The sequence below is a fragment of the Spermophilus citellus genome (genome assembly GCF_964194105.1).
Source record: "Spermophilus citellus genome assembly, chromosome: 6".
Classification (NCBI taxonomy): Eukaryota; Metazoa; Chordata; class Mammalia; order Rodentia; family Sciuridae; genus Spermophilus; species Spermophilus citellus.
In genome coordinates, this window is record NC_138187.1 from 63,580,271 (window position 1) to 63,600,982 (window position 20,712).

General features: G+C 35.3%; 1 protein-coding gene across 1 annotated transcript in view; it reads right to left on the minus strand.

The window, feature by feature from the left end:
* The window catches only part of MKX (mohawk homeobox), a 65,959-nt gene that overhangs the window by 36,516 nt on the left and 8,731 nt on the right, over window positions 1–20,712 (minus strand). The window contains exons 4-5 of the mRNA XM_081299160.1: window positions 16,175–16,328; window positions 15,402–15,737 (exon numbers count right to left, since the gene is read on the minus strand). Coding sequence (XP_081155286.1) covers window positions 15,402–15,737; window positions 16,175–16,328 — 490 coding nt within the window. The remainder of the gene's footprint in view (window positions 1–15,401; window positions 15,738–16,174; window positions 16,329–20,712) is intronic.

Here is a 20,712-nt window from a genome sequence, read left to right on the forward strand (position 1 = left end):
ATTTTGACATTTTCAAAATAAACATACAAATTTTGGTATGTATTATTAATAAAATGTTTTTGAAATATGATAATCCTTTCCATCTCCCATTTTTTGTTCTTATGTATGATTTTAATCAGCTACATTTGTAGCTCTAGCTAAAAATTATTAAAGTAACCCAAGTACAAGAGGGTAAAAAAACAATATGAAGCATATTATATTTAATGCTCCATTAATCGATGATTTTTCTTAAAGGAAAGATTGGCAAAAAGGAGTAGAATTCTTAGCTCCTTGTTTTTACTTAAAAATTCCCAACAGTACTTATTCAAAGAACTTAAGTTTTCCACTGGAAAGACAAAAAGAAAAGTTAGTTTCTACCATGTCCTGCTGCATGTATAACTACAGAGTAAAACAGTATCCATTTGAATTCCAATCACATTTCAAAAGTGTCAAATGTATTGGGTGCAGAACTGCCAAGCATTATCCTATCGTATTGTAATAATTATAAGAATTTTTATTAACTAAAATTGTATTTAGATCTTTATTTCAAGCACTGTAGTTTAGGAGGCCTTACCTATCATAATGTATCATATTTATGCAGATGAAACCTATTAGGAATTTTGAAAGAGTTCCCACTAATTCCATTCTGTAGATAGTCACTCTGTATTTATTATTTCTTGACATCCAGAATCTATGCATAATTTTGAATGTGTGCAAATTCCCAGTAAAAACTATTAGAAACAAAAGAAACATCATATGACTTTGTGATAAAAACATTAAATTAAATCATTTATTAAAAGTCTGTATTAAAGAGTTCCCCTTTGAGACAGTGAACTGAATAGGTTTGATTCATTTCTTCTTCAAAATCCCATTAAAATTATAGAATGAAAACTTAAATACATGCCTACCAGTGCTTGAAAACAGTAAAAGTTACCATTGTCCAATCAGAAAACTTGAAAAATTCATGAAGGTTAAAATGCATATGGCATCATGCGGTTGGAAAATCTAAACAGATTTTTTTTATTTGTGCTTATTAGTTATACATGATAGTAGAATATATTTTGACATATTATACATATATGGAGTATAACTTCTCATTCTTCTGGTTGTACATGATGCAGAATTACACTGGTTGTGTAATCATATAGGCACATAGGAAAATTTTCTTTACATGTTGGGTCAGAAACCAACTTCCTCAATAAGACTCTTAAAACACAAGAAGTAAAATCAAGAATCAACAAATGGATGGAATCAAACTAAAAAGCTTCTATGTAGCAAAGGAAACACTCAAGAACGTGAAGAGAGAGCCTACAGAATGGGAGAAAATCTTAGTTACCTGTATCTCAGATAGAGCATAATCTCTAGGATATATAAAGAACTCAAAAAACTTAACATCAAAAAAACCCCAAATAACCCAATTAATAAATCAGCTAAAGAACTGAACAGGTACTCCACAGAAGAAGAAATACTATCAGTCAACAAATATATGAAAAAATGTCCAACATCTCTTGCAGTTAGAGAAATGTTAATTAAAACTACACTGAGATTTCCCCTCACTCCAGTCAGAATGGCAATTATCAAGAATATAAGTAACAATAAATGCTGGTGAAAATGTGGGGGGACTGCAAATTGGTGCAACCACTATGGAAAGCAGTATGGAGACTCCTCAGAAAATTTGGAATGGAACCTTCATTTGAGCCAGTTATCCCACTCCTCAGTTTATACCCAAAGAATGATATATCTTGATGGAATAAAATTTTTCCCAAGAATTCAAGGACAAGTGAAACACTAGGAAATTTACTTAAGAATAACTATAGATTAAGAGGATAACTAGATGATAGTTTTGAAAACTGTGGAAATAGCATTTTATAAATGCAATAACCTATTTAGTTATGTGTGTGGCCTGGTTTTCTTTATGGGGTGAGGACTAGAAGGGAGGGTGGTCTCTTATTAACTATTCTAGGAATAAAAGGAGACTCCTTCAACCTGATAATTCACTTACCCCTTCTGAAAACAAGAAACCTGCAAACATACACTTAGTAGTAAAATATAAGAAAAATTCCCATTGATGTTTGCTATCACTGCCACTATCCAATGTTGTTTTGTAGAACATTATTGTTATGATGCAATAAATGAAGAGAGGGAGGAAGGAAAAGAAGAAGAAGGATAAATATACAAAACTCTCACTATCTGAAGAGATACTTGAACAATCCAACTGGATGTAAGAAAATATACAAAATGCAACAGCTTTCCTATGTATCAGTGATTACTACTATAATGTGAAATTAATAAAAATTCATTTCCTATAGAAACAACAGGAACAACAAAAAAAATATCCAATAGTTCACTTAATGAAAAATATGCAAACTCTGTGTAAATAAAACTATAAAAACTTACTGTCATAGAAGATGTACAGAATAAACATCCCTAAGTAGAAAAACTTGATAGAACAAAGGCATAAATATTCCCGAACTAACTAATGCTAATATTCAAACTAATATCCAATGCAATTCCAAATTAATTTCCTAGATTTTTTAATGGAACTTGTCAAACTTATTTGAAAGCTTGACTAGAAAAGTAAACTGTAAGTAGACATACCCTGCCATATGTCAAAATGTAGAATAAAACTGTAGTCCTGAAAATGGTATACTGTTAATACAAGAACATTTTTAAGTTTGACAGAATAGAGTCTAGCAATAGACATACATATAACAGAATTTAGTATACAATAAAGATAGCATTAGTCAATAAAGAAAGGTGGAAGTATTCAGCCAATTGTGTTAGGACAACTGCTATCCATTTGAGGAAAAAAAATAGGAGCCAAATAATTACTGCATATAATTTACAAAAATAAATTGTAAATATATAAGTACTTAAAATATAATTATAATAATAAAATGTTAGGGGCTGGGCATGATGGCACATGCCTGTAATTCCAGAAGCTCAGAAGGCTGAGTAAGAAGATCACAAGTTCAAGGCCAGCCTCAGCAATTTAGCAAGACCCCAACAACTTAAGAAGATACTGCCTCAAAATTAAAAAAAAAAAAAAGTGCTGGGGATGTGGCTCAATGGTTGAGCACTGGGTTCAATCCCCAGTTCCAAAAAAATAATGATAATAATTTTAAAAGAATAAAATGTTAGAAAAAATATAGAAGCATACTTCTATAATCTTGGGATTTCTCTTCCTAAAAATGACACATGACACAAAGAGCACCACAAACATTTTGGCCTCCTAATCCACCCTCAGGGGCTTAACACACTCCCTGGGGAGGGGGGTCCTATGTCTGCTACTGTGAAGGTTTACTGTTGCCTAATGCTCCTTTGATATGTTGCTGTATTGCTGCCAGGAGCCCAAGTTCTTTTTCTAATAGAGCCAACATGATATGCATTTATCTACAACTTTCTGTAAACTGTGGGGGTTTTTTTTGCATTTCTTAGAATCACAGATTGCCAGAGATGTAAGGGACTTAGAGATTATCTTGTCACCCTCCTTCCTTTTACAGCAAAAGGAATGGAGAGGTTGATAAAAGGGACTTGCCTTAGAACACTAACCCAGTTGCTCACAGATCTGCCTGAATCCAGAGCTCCTTATTTCTAAGGCATTGATCTCTGTTCTCTCGGCATTGTTAACTTGCATGTGTGTCATTTCACGCATGTAGGGAGGCTGACCTAAGATAAATATGGGCCCAGCAAACTCATTTTCCAAACCACATGGGAAGCAGCAGAAATTTAGCTGTAGTCAAGATATAGATTAAACTTGTAATGTTTCAACAGAGCCTCTGTTTGGGTCTTTTCTAACCATCATTTAAATAAAAGCAGCTGAGGGACAGGTGAGGTCAAATAGAGTACAGAGGATCATGAGCCTTTGGGTTCTTCTCTGAGATTCATTCCTCTTAGCATTTCACCAAGTCAGTGTGTGTTAGTGGGTAGGGATTAGGAATGGTATTTGGGGGTTGGTAATATGTCATGAAATCATAAAGTTGAGCTTTTTTATAAATTCCTAATGAGAGGAAAGTTATTGTAACTATAAACTAAATTTTACTGCTTCAATCATAGTAACCGTGAAATAGTCCTCAAATACCTTTCAAGATAGTTGAGAATTACTATTCCAGATGATTTATGTTTATAATTTTCCAAGTACATTTTAAGAACAAAAGTATACATTAAAAAAAAAAAGCTTCAGAAAGAAAAAAAAAAAAGTACACAGTTTAGATAAGCTGGAGGCCCCAGGAGTGATGAGAAAATCTGAATTGGTGCCATATTTCTTAAAAGGTCTAAAATAAAGAAACCCGGGAGACACAATAACAACTCAAACAAGAACAATGGAAGCTCTGACCCAGTTGTGAAAAAGCTCCTTGATCTGGCTAAGATAGATTTGGCAGCTCAGAAGAGAATTATAGAAGGAAAAAGAAAAGACAGCATGAACAGATGCAACCAAACCAAAGATAAGAGAACTTGGAAAACAATAATGTCATTCAATCTTAGTTGCAAACTAGTGAACGCTGTGTGGCTACATGAGCAGCCGATATCACAACCGCCCAGCTTCGTGCTAGGCTAAGACATCACAGCAAAGGCACCTGGCACCAAACAACTTCTGGCCAGGGATTTTAACGTTCAGAAATGTAAGACCCAGTAACATTTAAGGAATTCTTGCTCTTGCCAGATAGCCATCCTCTTGTCCTGAAGCCATGTGACAAATGATCCTAAATACCTCTTTGCCTTTTAATCCATCTGCTGTCTAAATCAGTGTAGAAACTGGAAGGACAGCCTCTAAATTTTGGCCCTTCACAAAAGGGTACATTTTAGTGTCATAATGACAGTTTTGGCAGAACAGGGCATTCTTATTTGAAATGTCTCTGCCATACTGAGATTTGTCCACCAGAATCTGAGTCTGGCTCCACTGAAGGGACAATCAGTTCTTAACACACAGGCAACTACGTGAAAACTTAAAGAGCAAACTGTTTCTTGGAAATCTCTCTTTATGAATGGTTGTCTCTGACTACCTTTCAGCATTTTAAAAGGTTTCATTTTCATTTGAGGTCTGAAATTTTAGATTTAGATTTTAATTTTAGATTACCAAAATATTCCTCTCCAAACGACTATTGTAAAAAAAATGTTATTCACTTTATTGAAATGAAACCTGATCCAAGGCAAAATTTGTGATATATACACCCACACACGTATATATGTGTGTGTATATTTATATACGTATACAAACCTATGTTTATATATACATATATATTTTTTAACATATTCCCTCTATCAAAGATGTATCTCTGATCACCATTTCAAAAATGCCCAAAAGTCATTGGGCAAGAGCAGTTTTGAACCCTATCTATAGTCCAGAGATTCTGGAAGATTTCATGTGCCTTGAAGAGTTTCCGGCCATAGTGCCCACCATGCTTCCTAAATCTGTGAGATGGTGAAGTAGAAACTTCAATTTCATTTTTTTTTATTGGTTGTTCACAACATTACAAAGCTCTTGACATATCATATTTCATACATTAGAATCAAGTGGGTTATGAACTCCCATTTTTACCCCAAATACAGATTGCAGAATCACATCGGTTACACATCACATTTTTACATACTGCCATATTAGTGACTGTTGTATTCTGCTACCTTTCCTATCCTCTACTATCCTCCCTTCCCTCCCCTCCCATCTTCTCTCTCTACCCCATCTACTGTAATTCATTTCCCTCCATGTTTTTTATCCCATTCCCCTCATAACCTCTTATATGTAATTTTGTATAACAATGAGGGTCTCCCTCCATTTCCATGCAATTTCCCTTTTTTTCTCCCTTTCCCTCCCACCTCATGTCTCTGTTTAATGTTAATCTTTTCTTCCTGCTCTTCCTCCCTGTTCTGTTCTTAGTTGCTCTCATTATATCAAAGAAGACATTTGGTATTTGTTTTTTAGGGATTGGCTAGCTTCACTAAGCATAATCTGCTCTAGTGCAATCCATTTCATTTTTCCTAGGTGCCTGACTTGAGAAAATGTTAAAAGTGCCACCACACAGCACCTCATGTACCCTGCACTGCTTCATCCTAGTGGGCTGCAAAAACTAGTTCATGATTCCTTTTTTTGACTGGGAAGACTCAAAACTGTTGGAAGCAGATGAGCGGTGTTATTGTTAAAGCTGAGATTTATCCATTTGCCTCAAACCACTTTCCAATTGGCTTGTTATCCTCACTTAAATTGTTTCTGACCACTTCCTGGTAATGACTTCAGCATCCCCTGTGATGCAGAAGGCAAAAGGAAGATACCACTGGTCACCTACAAAAGCTTCTGTGTTTTGCCAACTACATTCAATTTCTACAACTAACACACACACACACACACACACACACACACACCACACCACAGAGACCTTTGGCTACTAACACTGAGTATGGGGGATCTTTTACAAACCATTTCTATGTCCTTTAATACTCAAAGAATGAGCTCTGTGTACTGTATGGCTACCACAACTTACAATTTACAATATCATCTTATATTCAGACCTTTCTACAGTGGCTATTAAGAAAAGCTTTTAGAAATGTATGCACGTCTGCCTCAAATTCTCAAACATTCAAAACTAAAGATTTCAGTATTAAGTAAAAACCACTTAAGTATCTGAAATTGTCAAAAGCACTTTGACTTACTGTACTAAGGGTCAGGATCACATTTCCAAGAAATGAAGAAATAATATTTAAAAATCTACTTTTCAGCTGGACGTGGTGGTGCATGACTGTAATCCCAGCAGTTCAGGAGGCTGAGGCAGGAGGATCACAAGTTCAAAGCCAGCTCAGCAAAAGCAAGGTGCTAAACAACTCAGTGAGACCCTGTCTCTAAATAAAACACAAAATAGGGCTGGGATGTGGCTCAGTGGCCTAGAGCCCCTGAGTTGAATTTCTGGTACCCCCCACACCGCAAAAAAATCAACTTTCAGCGCCTCAGAGAGTATCTAAAGCAATTTCCTAATTTGCAAAATAAGGGACTGAACTGAAGGATCCTTTAAAAATTGACGAATTGATTTACAAAAGTCCTTAGTTATTTACCTCTTTAGTAAAATGAAACTGAGAGAAATGAGGTATTAAAACTGTCAAAGAGGAAAAAAGGTTCATTATTCGGCCATTATTTAAACATGCCATCCTTTATTTAAACCAAAAACTAATAAGACAAAATTTAAATTTTGTAAACTTTGGCAAACAAATTTATTTTACCTTTTTAAAATTTGCTTCCTTAAAACTCAGAATTATAAATGATATCTTTTATCACAGAAAACAAAAATACAACTTTCCAAAACTTAAAAGTACCAAAACTCAGGATTGGAGGAAAACACATATTTATCCTGAATAAAACTTCTGTTACATCAACAAGACAAATTTTGACATAGAAAAATATCTGTTTAATTTTAGAAAATAGGGAGGCAGAAGGGAAACACCAATTGCAACTAACAAAAAAGAAAAAAAGCAACCACTTCCATATTGATTAAATAGAATGACTTGTTATTTTCACAAACAGTAAAAGCTTGTTGACAACCTTTTTATTCTCTGACCACAGAGGTGTCAATGGATCTTATTTGGTTGCATTAGTATTGTCAATATGTGAAAAGTCTACAAACCTAAGAATTAGTGGGCATGATGCACTTATATTCCTTATACATGGAAGAAGGAGAAGGAGAAGGAGAAGGAGAAGGAGAAGGAGAAGGAGAAGGAGAAGGAGAAGGAGAAGAAGAAGAAAGAAGAAGGAGGAGGAGGAGGAGGAGGACTCTTCTTCTATGTCAGCTTTAGTGTGGCTTGAATTTTTATGACTTATTTAGAAGCCTCAGGGAATGAAAAAGTCTCTTCATGGAAATACTGACACAGTCTTAACTATAGTGACATGAACAAGCACTTCTATGAAATTGTACCAGACTGCGAGTGACCAATGTAGTGAGTTTGAAATGCACTGGATATTCAGAAAATCAGGTACAACTGACTTGCTGATAAATGCCAGCAGAAGAATAAAATCAAAATACAGAGAATGCTTTTCACATTGGTGAACTTGTTTGATAGGAAAATGTATAAAATGTATGGCATTTTTTTGCCAAATGTTTTCTCTGATTTAAGGATGCTGATTCATAATGTGGTGAGGGTGGGCATGGGAGGAAAAGGAGGGGGCATGGGGGTAGGAAAGACAGTGGAATGAGATGGACATCATTACCCGAAATACATGTATGAAGACACAAATGGTGTGACTCTAATTTGTGTACAACCAGAGACAAGAAAAATTGTGCCTTATATGTGTAATATGAATTGTAATGCATTCTGCTGTCATATATAACAAATTAAAATTTTAAAAAATGAAAAAAAATGTATGGCATTTTTACTCTCACACAGAGAGAGGGCAGAAAATGTAAAATTTCTGCATGGAGTTTTTCTCATTCTAACATGTGATTTAAAATAGTCTTTTCTTTTGTTGTTATGGTGGTAGTATGGATGGAACCTAGGGCCTTGTGTATTCTAGGCAAGTGCACTACCACTGTGATAAACCCTGGGCCCAAAAGAGTCATTATTAAAAAGTCAAAACTGTTTCAGGGTCCTTGTCAATCCTCAAAGTGCAGAAGAGTTTAAATGTGTGGGTCTAAATCCATGCTTTCTTTCTTTTTTTTTTTAAGAGAGAGAGAGAGAGAATTTTTTTAATATTTATTTTTTAGTTTTTGGTGGACACAACATCTTTATTTCATTTTTATGTGATGCTGAGGATGGAACCCAGCGCCCTGGCAAGCGCACTACAGCTTGAGCCACATCCCCAGCCCAATGCTTTATTTCTTGATTCTTACTTCCAAAGCTATATACTGGGTAAAGATAAACAAAAACACCAACACTTGGTCTATCTGCTATACCTGTTATTCTTCAGTGCATATTTTCTTTAAACTAGCTAACCTTTTCCATTTATCATTCATGCATTTTCCTGCAAGTCTCTCTTTACTTAAAATAGATTTAGTTTCACAAGTTTCAATTTTGAATTTCCTAAACATTTCATTATTTTAAGCTTTATTTTGTTGAATCTTTTTCCATTTTTTAAATCGTAAGTTTTCTTTCTTAAAAATTTTTTTTTTACTAATTTATTCAGTTCCCTTTTCTTTCTCTTGTCATGTTGGCCTACACAGGCCAACATATCCTATTTACATTAAAATGTATTTATGATTTAAAGAACAGACAGACTAAATCATTAAAACACTAACTTATTCACTTAAGAAACATTTATGAAGCAAATATGTAAAAGACACCTTACTTAGTGTTAGGGGGCCTATAAAAATTAAATTAATACAACACCTTTTCAGGGCCTCTTGGGACTTTTGCTACACATAATACAACTAGAAAATGTGGCCACATTTCAGAAATAATTTGTCTACAGTCAAAAAATTCGAAATCAGTGTTGTTATCTTAAGAAAGCACTACAATGGAAAAGGAAAGAACTATCCAGATCAAACACAGCCCTCAAAAAATCTATACATATTCAAACGAAGCTAATCTGCCACATACTTTGAATTTGTTTATGAACCACGTTGCTGTCTGAGGCTACAAGTCTCAGTATCTTCAGTTTGACCTTTTCAGGCTCTCCCATGATACCAAATAACAGAGAAAAGCGAATGAAAAGTCACCCCACAAAGAGCCAGCAAACTGCTCTAGCTACCAATGTTTGTTCTCTCTCTCTTTCTCTCCCTCCCCCTCCCCCCCCCTCTCTCTCTTTGTTTGCCATTAACTTATAGGTTCTTCACAGGACAGACCACTCCTGCAGTTCCATTTAAATTCCATGAATGAATCCATAAAGCAAATGCAATTTTCAAAAACCAGATGACTTTGAATTTCAGAAAGAACCCATGTAAATGTGCTTTGCCATTATCACTACTGTTAAATATTTATTAAGAATCCATAGCACTTAGAATAATGCTTCAGTTCTTATAATTCCACAGTAACTCTGCCCATACTCAAAGGTCAGAAATTCTATAAATCTCATTTAAAAGATCACTGATTTGACATAAGTAATTAGGAAAGTTCCTTTTTCCAAAGGCTATTCAAAAATTAGGGAGGGGGGCAAGTTAGGACTGTGATTAATCCTAAGGGTACCAATTTGTAAGGGTGGAAGAGCATTAAGAAGCAAGAGAGAGCTTCTAAGAGTACCCCCCCAAAGCAGTGTTTAATATTATAGTTTCAGAAGAGTAGAAAATTCCCTTTTTTAAATCGGTACTTAAATTTCTGCTATCTGGAAATTTCACTTTTGTGAAATACCTCATTCCCAGATGGGGTTTGATAGGTGAGGTACAAGACGAGAAATTGGATCAACTTTCAAGTATCCTTTAAATGTCATTAACTGGAGCACTGATAGAGGGTTTTATTATTTTCTGTTAGAGAATATCAACAGTCGTTCGTCGGCCAGGAAAAGAATGTCTGGAACAATCCAAAATGGCAAAGCTTAATCCTTTCACTAAGAAACAAGAAAGTGACAGCACAAAAAGGGAACAAAAATAAGAGACAAGTAGCTGAAATAGATTTACTGGTCAACAAAATCCCAAAGAGAAACCCAGCACAGACATAAATGCACTCAGGCTGTTTTGAAGCTCCCCCATATACTAATCCTGTAGTTATTGATACAAATCAATCAGAGATGATTATTAACTATTCAAAAGATTTTGCAAAGCACCTTTTGTGGGGGCTTGGGACGAGTGGAGGAACTTTGGATGGGGCAAAGTTGGGGGAGGGGGTTGGGAGTTGGAAAGAGGATGGAATGAAGCAGACATCATTACCCTAGGTACATGTATGATGGCAAAGCATCTTTTAAAACCTTTCTTCTGGTTCATTAAAATATGTTCCATTAACAAGTGGCCCAGCACAAAATGCAGGGCTTCATGAGCCTAACACAGGGCCTTCATTGAATGGCTTTTACAAACATTCCTGTCTGTGACTGAATGCCTGTGGGAGGACTCTAGCTATAAATAGGTTATTCCTAGAGGAGGACTTGTTTCCTCAGTTGTTTAGAACCCACAGGAGTATAATTGTCCAAAGAAATGATGCTGTAAATCAAGAAGAAATCCCAGGCTGATCCAATGGGTTCCTAAACTCATTAGCATACCTGGATTTTACTACTGATAACCAGCTTAAATTATAAACTATAGGAATGTGCAAGAAGAGGAGGGGAAAAAAAAGAATAGAGAACAGCTTCTGCCTTTGAGAGTCACCATCATCCAAGATAGGTTTAGAAATGGCAGTTGACCTTTGTCATTCTCCCAACTTTCTACTTCCCCTTTCTTCAGCAACCAAAACACCTCTTTTTCTCATTTTGCTACAGTTCTCCAACTGTGAGGCAATCTAAATAGAATCTCCCTCCCACAGTATTCATTGAACTAAGCAAAATGACTTTTTTTTCCCTCAGTCAAAATCTCCATGTCTTCAAGGGTAGTTAGCTCATTCTAGTAGAGGGGAAGCTAACCTGATTAATTCACACAAACACAGAACACAGTCCTATTTGCCTAGATGGTCTGGCTGTACCAGATGTATCTAATTAAGACAGTTTAACAAGATGAAGCTTAAACATTCAGCCTCTTGGTAGCAGGTAACATTTATAAATTGAATACCAGCAGTAAAGCTCAGAGAAAAAAAGCATTTGAATGTTCTACTCATTTATAACTTGTTCATTTGTGAGCTGTGAAAAGAAAAAGAAAAAAAAAATGCACTAAGAACTTGCCCTCAGGCTGAACAGAAGAGAGAAAGATCACGTTTTATTTCAAGGCTTGCCTGATTTCCCCCTGTCACACTTTTTAGAAACTTCTTTCCTCCTTTGAAGAGGAGAAGACTTAATAGGCTTGGTTCTGAGGCTAAAGTCAAACCCTAATCCAAGTTAGGTGAGGTTCCTGTGGGTACTTGCACTATAAGGTGGCATGGATGGTTCCATCTGGAGAATATGAGGACAGAGGATGGGAGTGGAAAGCGATATGAAGAGTAGAGCTCTTAACCTGATACCTCAGAATCCTGAGGGGCCAGATGCCTGAATGCAAACTTGTAACTGGAATTCACCCCATCAAATGTCTGAAAATTACTGTTCATTAACCTATCATGATGAAAATTGATTGCAACTTTAATTTACGTGACTTCATTCAACAATACACCAAGCGCCTAACTTCCTTGAGTGTTACTTAATTGTGTTTAGAAGCAGTAACTTTAATACTTCCAATCAATTGTAATGTTGTCAGAAGTGTTTCAACCAATACTTATTGAGAGGCTGCTGTGCCCCTGCCATAAGACTGCAGATGGCAGAGACTTAATATCTACATAAAATTAATAAAAAACATGTGCATCTGCTTTGATGGTTTCTGGTAATAATGTCTTCAATTAAGATGACTACTGATAATCTACAAGGCTTCTCCCTCCTAGGATTCAATAAGAATAAGTGAAGTAAGACCCAGTGATCCATTATCCTTCTTCACACCAATTTTCATTTAGCTATATTTAATGAAATGCATCATGAGTTAACAACTCTTATACAAATGTGGACGCATAAAATTTCTTAGCAAAGAAAAACTAAGAACTTGTTCTTAGAGATGTTCTTAAAAGAAATTTTGAAAGTTAAAAATCTTTGTACTACTGTAGCACTGTTGGAGTAGGGGTGGGGTGAGTTAATAGCAGACTTAGAAAATTTTTATTTAGGTGAGGGGAAAAAAATATAACCAGATGGAATTGAAGGAATTCAGAACAAGCCTCTATGCCAAAGAAAATCATAGCAGTTATTGAGAAAGCATCTCTTGAAATCCCATTCTATTATTTATACATGCATGTTAACCCAGCTACAATTGCCCGGATGCTGTCACTCAGTTCCCACTCAAGATAGCCATTTATTATTTGATCTAAAACTCAGTAGATCACTCTTATATCATCAGTCTTTCTTAATTCTTCATCTCTAAAAATTAAAAAAAAACCATAAAATTCATGCATGAAAAACCAGGAGCATACACGTTTTGGTTGCTTTCTCATTGGTCACATAACTAAAAAACAGGCTTGTATTTAAGAAATAGAATTTGGCAAATGAATAGTCCTTAATATGGACCAAGTGCATTTGGAATGTTTTAATAAAAACAAATAGCCAAGATATTTAACTTTGAAAAGCATCAACTACAGGCATGCTACACTCTCTGACTTTATAATTTGTCACCTTTGAAAACAGTGTGCATTTTCAAAAGTCTTACCAAAATGGATAAACTTCATAGTTCATAGAGCACATGACCTTGTTTTTACTGGGCAATGTAAAGATATTTCTGAAGGAAAAAAATATATTTTCAAATAATTAATTCCAAATGAATGTACCTTATTAAGATTAATTTCATATTTTTCCAAAAATATTTCCTGCTTTTGTCCATGAACATTTGTATTATCATAATTGTATTCAGTGTTTTCACATTTTTGAGTTGCTTTTGACTTATTACTACATTGTAAATATTCTCCTGTTGATACATACTCAGTATCAAAAATAAAAATTTTGACTTTTATGCTATCTTAATCTGGTTTGGGATTAGGATAACATTTATACTTTTATAAACCTGGGACACATCTATAATTTTATTTGCTCCAGAAAAACATCAGCCATTGGAATCATTTTTTCAAAGTTTGGGAAAAAAAAAAACAATGGATTTATCAAGTGACACATTTTGGAAACTATATTTATTGAAATCCCTAATTTTTCCTAAGTTTTTGGTTATTAACACTTTCCTTATTTATGACTTTAATTCATGTGCTAACACCAATTCACTTCAGATACAAATTTACATATACTATATAGTCAAACAACTGTATATAGTACCTCATCATGACTTTACATTTTTTTTAGTAACTATGTTTTAGTTGCCACATCTCCTTTATCATTTCCTACTTTAAATTTGTGTCAATTTTTGCTTGCTTATTTTATTACTGCTTGTAAAGTGTCAACTTTTAGTGTACCCATTTTTATCTTTCCATTTTATTTTATTTTTATTCCTTTTACAGTTATCTATATTTGAATGACAGGTTCTATTCCTTTCTCTGAAAATAAATATTCACAAAGCTCTGAATTACCTCTGTATTCTGCTTTGGTCACACTAGTTAGATATTAATATGAGGCGTCTCCATTTTAATTTTGGGGTAAATGGACTTTTACTTTTTTTTAACCTCTTCCTAGATATAGTAACCACAAGATTTTTTTTTTTTTATTCCTGAGTGCTTGGTGTTGTTTGTATTACTGGAGTAATCGATGCAAAAAGAAAATGAAGTGGATTTAAGTATTTTTCTCTCCGTCTTCTAGATAATATATCTTGGAAACCTTTGTAGATACTTGAACACAATATTTCTAGCTAAAGAATCTGAAGGGTACCTTAAATAAACTAAATTTGGATACCTTTCTAAAGCCCTATAGTTCACACTTCAAACTCTTTGGTATCATGAGGATTAAATGTAATATGAGTTGTGTGGTATCTGTCATGAACCTAGCATCTTGGAACTACTTACTAGTGGTAGCAGGTGTAATAACAGCAGCAGTATGGTAGGAGTGGTTGTGCAAGCTCTGCTGCACTGTTCAGCAGAAGAGCAACTACTATGTGTTCTTGGCCTCATTTTTCTTATCTGAGATTTAACAAGGCTGGACTGGATGCTTTCTGAAGTTGTTTCCAGATCTATCATTGAAGCTCATTTGTTGGCATTTTCAGGACCCTGACACTACTACACTGGATGTAGGTTACCCATATCCCTTGTTTCAAAACAACCTGCTCAAACACTCCTTAAAAGCACATCTCTCTGGTAACTGAAGTCATGATAAAAATTTTTACCAAATCTGCTATTTCCTCTGAACATTTTCAACAGGTAGAAGTTGATTTTGTTATTTCTGGAATGAAAGTAAAAATTTCAAAGCTATTCATCAGTCCTATTTTGCTTTCCAGGAATGAAAGTAAAACTTTTGAAGCAGTTGAAGCCAGACCTATATTTCTCCTTCACAAAAATTTGGCACCCATGCTAATATGTGTTCATTTCCTATCACTATTAGCAATCAAAACATGCAAGAGAAAAGATGGAATACAAAGTATTTGCATGTCTGGCTATAATCTAGCACATTCCTCTATTGTAAGTTTTTCAGAAGTGGCAATATATACCTTCTCTAAATATTGTTACCATTAAGATTTAAATCATCCTTAAGAATGAAAACTTATATCCACATTTTTAATATTGAAACTATCTCGATGTATCTAAGACCATCATCTACTAACAAACAGATCCGTCAACAATTGAAAACAAAAGAAAAGCTTGTGTAACTGAATTTCGGACAAAACATGAATAACCTATGTTGTTATACTTGTTCAAATAAACTCGTGTGCTGCAGTTTTATTTCTGATTTACGTAAGGTATCACAGTAATCACAACAGAAAGCACAGGCTTACCTGTGCGATAGACAAAAGTGCCTTCAGTTTCTGATGATGATGGAGACACCAATTCTTCCTCAAATTCATTGGAGCTAAAAGATCCTGAATGGTTTCTTTGCCTTGTTTTTCCCATCATGGCAGTGTTCGTGGCCATGACATGTCTCAAAGAGTCATTAAGGTAACGGTTCAACAAGCTGCTCTTATATTTGGGGGGCGACACGTAGTCCTCACTGGCCCGTGACTCTGGCCTCACTCCAGCTTTTATCACTGAGCTCTCACTCTTAATCACAGGATGATGAGCTGGAGTGCTATAGCCCCCTTCATTCATGTGGTTTCTTGGAGGATTTTCTCCATCTAGGGAGAAAACAGATCACTAAATAGCACTTCCACACACTTTCCTCAAGCATTTGATTATCATATTTAATCATTAAAGACATACATAAAGGAAGAACATATGCAATGTATAAAATTATCTTAGTATAATGTATATCGAATTGTTTTTAGGCAAAAGAAAACAGGCATCTATGTAATCTCTCCCTTATGGTATTTTAATTTTAATGAATTTCATAGAAAATTCTATTCTGACACACACATGATAAGTCTATAAGCAAGAGGAAAAGGCCATAGTTATGTTGGTCCTTTAGAGTAAAAATGAAGTCACCTCGTGCAATAGAAAAGAACTGTTATGGCACCAGCATATTTTGTAAGGTCAACCTTTAAAATAGCAGTCGAGGTGAACTTCTTATTAGAGAGGCAAAGCAAAAGAAAGCAAAATAAAATTATTAACCAACCTTCAGAACAAGAGTCGTCGCTGCTTACACTGAGCCTCTCAGCATTTCCTTGTACATACTTGTTGTATAACTTTATTCTTAGGGCCCAGCTTAAATCTGGCTGACGCACAGTATTTTTAAGCCGACGTCTTGCATTGGCAAACCAATTTGACACCTAAAACAGTATTATTTTTCCATTAATGAAACATAAAAATATTACCCATTATGCAATGATTTTCTCATAAAGGATTTTTGTTGTTGTTGTTGTTCCTAGGATTGAACTCTAGGGCCCTCGACCACTGAGCCACATCCCCAGCCCTATTTTGTATTTTATTAGAGACAGGGTCTCACTGAGTTGCTTAACACCTCACTTTTGCTGAGGCTAGTTTTGAACTCCAGATCCTCCTGCCTCAGTCTCCAGAGCTGCTGGGCTTACAGGCATGGACCACCCAATCCAACTCTAATAAAGGATTTAAGCTTTTCTCAGCATCTTGGATCATCAGACACAAGAGGACTAGGCACTAATATCCATTTATTACTTCAACAAACATGCTGAGCACATTCTGTAGAGAATGAGACCTTTCTATATTCTGGTTCTGAGAAAAACAAAGAGGCCTTGCCAGTAAAGCATCTTAGTAAAGAGAAAAGTCTAGTGAGAGAGGCAGGCGAATATACAAATAACTGTCATAGGAAAGAATGTGATAAATAGCAGATAAGGCATTAAAGTAAAATGAAGCCAGGTATGGTGGTGTGTGCCTAAAATCCCAGTTACACAGGAGATTGAGGCAGGATGGTTGGAGCCCAGGAGTTCTAGCCTGGGCAACATAGTGAAAAGCACCCGCCCCCAAATTAAACTAACAACAACAAAAAAAAAAGTTACAGGAATTCAAAGAAAAGAGAAATTACTTTCAGAGGTGACTCAAGACTTCATGAGAATTTTAAGCCAATCCTTGAAGGAAAGCCGGAGTATGGTAGGTGGAATGGAAGGAAAGTATCTTCCCAAGAAAGAGGACAGGGGAGCAAATATAAGGCCAATTCCAGAAACGTGAGGGATGAGGTGGAGGGAAGAGTTAAAAGATGACTAGGTAACCAAGAAAGCACAGCACCTTTGTCAGGATGGAATGACATCTTTGGTTTGGGGAATACCTAGTTCTGAAGTGCTATAAAAGTATACAGGCGAGATGTCCAGCAAGAAAATAAAACTGGTTTTCATATCTCTGTTTGTATATAAAGTATGTTGAAACCAGTTCGTGTCTTCATATATGTGCTTTGGATAACGATGTCCATCACATTCCACCATCCTTGCTAATCCCCTGCCCCCTCCCTTTCTCTCCTACTCCTCTGCCCTATCTAGAATTCATCTATTCCTCCCATGCTCCCTCTCCCTACCCCACTATGAATCAGCCTCCTTATATCAGAGAAAACATTCAGCATTTGTTTTTTGGGGATTGACTAACTTCACTTAGCATTATCTTCTCCAATGCCATCCATTTACCTGTAAATGCCATGATTTTATTCTCTTTTATTGCTGAGTAATATTCCATTGTGTATATATGCCACATTTTTTTTTATCCATTCATCCACTGAAAGGCATCTAGGTTGGCTCCACAGTTTAGCTATAGTGAACTGTGCTGCTATAAACATTGATGTGTCTGTGTCCCTGTAGTAGGCTGATTTTAAGAAAAATTGTGGTATATTTGTGTAATAAGAATCGTAATGCAAAAAAGTACATGTATAAAGGCATGAATTGGTGTGAACATACTCTATTTACAAATATATGAAAAATTGTACTCTATATGTGTAATAAGCATTGTAATGCATTCTGCTATCATGTATTTAAAAAAAAATAAAATCAATAAAACTAAAAAAAAAAAATAGAGCTGGGTATGTGACTCAGTGGTCAAGTGCCGCCCCTGAGTTCCAGTGGTCAAGTGCCCCCAGTATTCCTCCCCCAAAATAACTTCTCTAATAGTATTACTTAATCTATTTTTTTTATTATTTTTTGGGGGGTGGGTACCAGGGATTGAACTCAGGAGTCCTCAACCACTGAGCCACATCCCCAGCCCTATTTTGTATTTTATTTAGAGACAGGGTCTCATTTAGAAAAAAAAAAAAAAAAAAAAAAAGAAAAAAGAAAACTGGTATCTGAGACTTCAAGGAGAGAAGATCAGATTTGAGAGGCAGAGGCACAGAGGTGAGAGCTGAAGCTGTGAGGAAGCAGAAGAATGTCAAGGGCCATGCTTAGAAAACCAAGAGTGACTAAGGAGGTAGGACTCTTGAAAGAGGAGGGGTGACAAAACCATCAGTCACAGAGCAGAGAAGCAAGGGGAAGAAAAAAGCCAAAGAATACCCATTTTAAGCTGAAAGTCAACTGTTTCCAAAGGCTAAAATGGTACTTGAGATTTCTTCTAAAACATCCAGAATATCACCAGAATACAGATCTTTAAAAATGCGAAGGACAACTTTGTTTTTGAAAGAATGAAACATGGGAAGAGAATTCAGCCTTTCTGCCAATTTGTTCCAGAAAACGATTCCATGTTACTATAATGGTTTGTGTGGCAATGTTTTCACCGAAGTTTCATTTTTCCTTTCTTTTCTTTTAAAGTTATACTAGAAATACACATTTTTTTTGCATATCACCCAAACCCTAATTATTGCATAAAACTGTGGTGAAGTCTACTTAAAAAACAAAAAGCAAAATTACGTGTTTTTTTTTTCCTCCCTGTCCCCATGGCTAACACATGATTGTTTTCCCATATAAATTCAGTGTGTTCAATATTCCCTCTTTATGCTTTCAGCAATGATAATGTCCTTTCACATTTATGAGCAAGGATATAATTTCTCACCACGGCACTTCAGAAGTCTAAGTCTTCGTCAACTTCTTGTCAAGCTGAGCTATTATTACTATGATTCAGTCTGACTTCAAATTCTCACTGGGACTACTCATTCAACAAATATATACTGAGTAGCTTTTGTACATTAGCCATGGTGTTAAGTGCCAGGACTGGATAAGCTTTGTCCCCCGCACTCCTGGAAAGACTAACAGTGAAGAATGAGACATGATTAACTGTGATACACAGGTGGCTATACACTATGGAAGCAAAAAGCACCTGGTCCCTTTCTTCATTACATTTGTCCAACTTCCCCAATTCTTCAATTCACTGCCAAAACTTTTGTCCCAATCTGTATGACTAACTACTAACTAGGAATTTTAGAATACTCTTCTTTCAAACTTCCCTACCTTCCATTCTGTTCTTTTAAGTGGATCTTAACAACCATCATGAAATTCAAACTTTGATGCGTCATTTTGATTTGATCACTTAAATTCTTCAAATCCTCATTAATGTCCTGTCATCCTATAACTGTGGTCTAATGACAAGAGATCAGGTTCCTTGTTCTGAATTTTCCAGAAATATGCTGTGTGAATTTAGTGAAGTCATTCAACTTTTCTGAACTTCAAATCCTTCATCTATAAAATGGATTAGATGGTTCATAATATTCTTCCCAACTCTAAAATACTGTGACCTGTGAATACAGCCCAAGTTCCTCTAGACCAGAGTTAATTCCCTTTAGAGTTGTTACAAACGTTACCTTCTGCTCTTACCACTACTCTCTCTCTCTAGCAATCAGATGTGTGTGATTATGTCCTTCCAAGGACAGCCGGGAACTTCCTCATGCCTGTATCACTCATATTTAATAGAATCCAAACCCAAAAATTTCTTGTTACTTTCTTTACTAAACAGCATATAATTCAGACTGAACTAGTTAAATATTAACTAATCTTAATTTATACTGTACCTATATAATACAGGGTAAAATCTTATTCTTATGATACTCTTCCTATAATACAAATCCAATGGACTTGAAATTTTAAAAAATTAGTGGACTATATTTCTAATGTAACAATGAAGAACCTTTAAATGTCACGAAGGACTAACTAGTTTTTCATATATAGGGGTCATATCCTTTTTAATGTTTTATATACTCATAATTTTTACCATGTTATAATAGTTATAAATTAGGAAATATTCCAGAAAGATTTGCTGATATCTAACATAAGCTGTTTCTAAACTGATATCATAAGCTTGATTGGTTCCCAATCTGCTAATATATTTACTTTGCCAATATTTTATTAACAGAAATTTACAGTACAGCTGGATATAGTCTGAGGTGTTTAATATCCCCTTGCAGTAAGGCCCTACAAACAGAAGGCAAATCATAGGTTAATGAATTTGCATATGTTTAGTAATTTCTTTCTGATGCATTAATTCGAATTCCATGTTTCACTGAAAGTAAAAATACCAGTTCACATTTTCTGTCTTTTACATACTATGGATTCCTTCAGGTTGTTATTCAGTTCTCTTTAAATCGTATTTTACATGAAACAGGCTTCTAGCCTTGGGGAGATTCTAGAACAGCATTTTAAACTTAGTGCTTTAAAAACCCCATATATTTTTAGTGAAAACTTAAAGAGCCAAATATCTAGAAACTGGAAGAGAAAACTAAGCAATTTTCATCCTACTCTAACAGAGGTGTTTACATTCATCATATTGACAGAG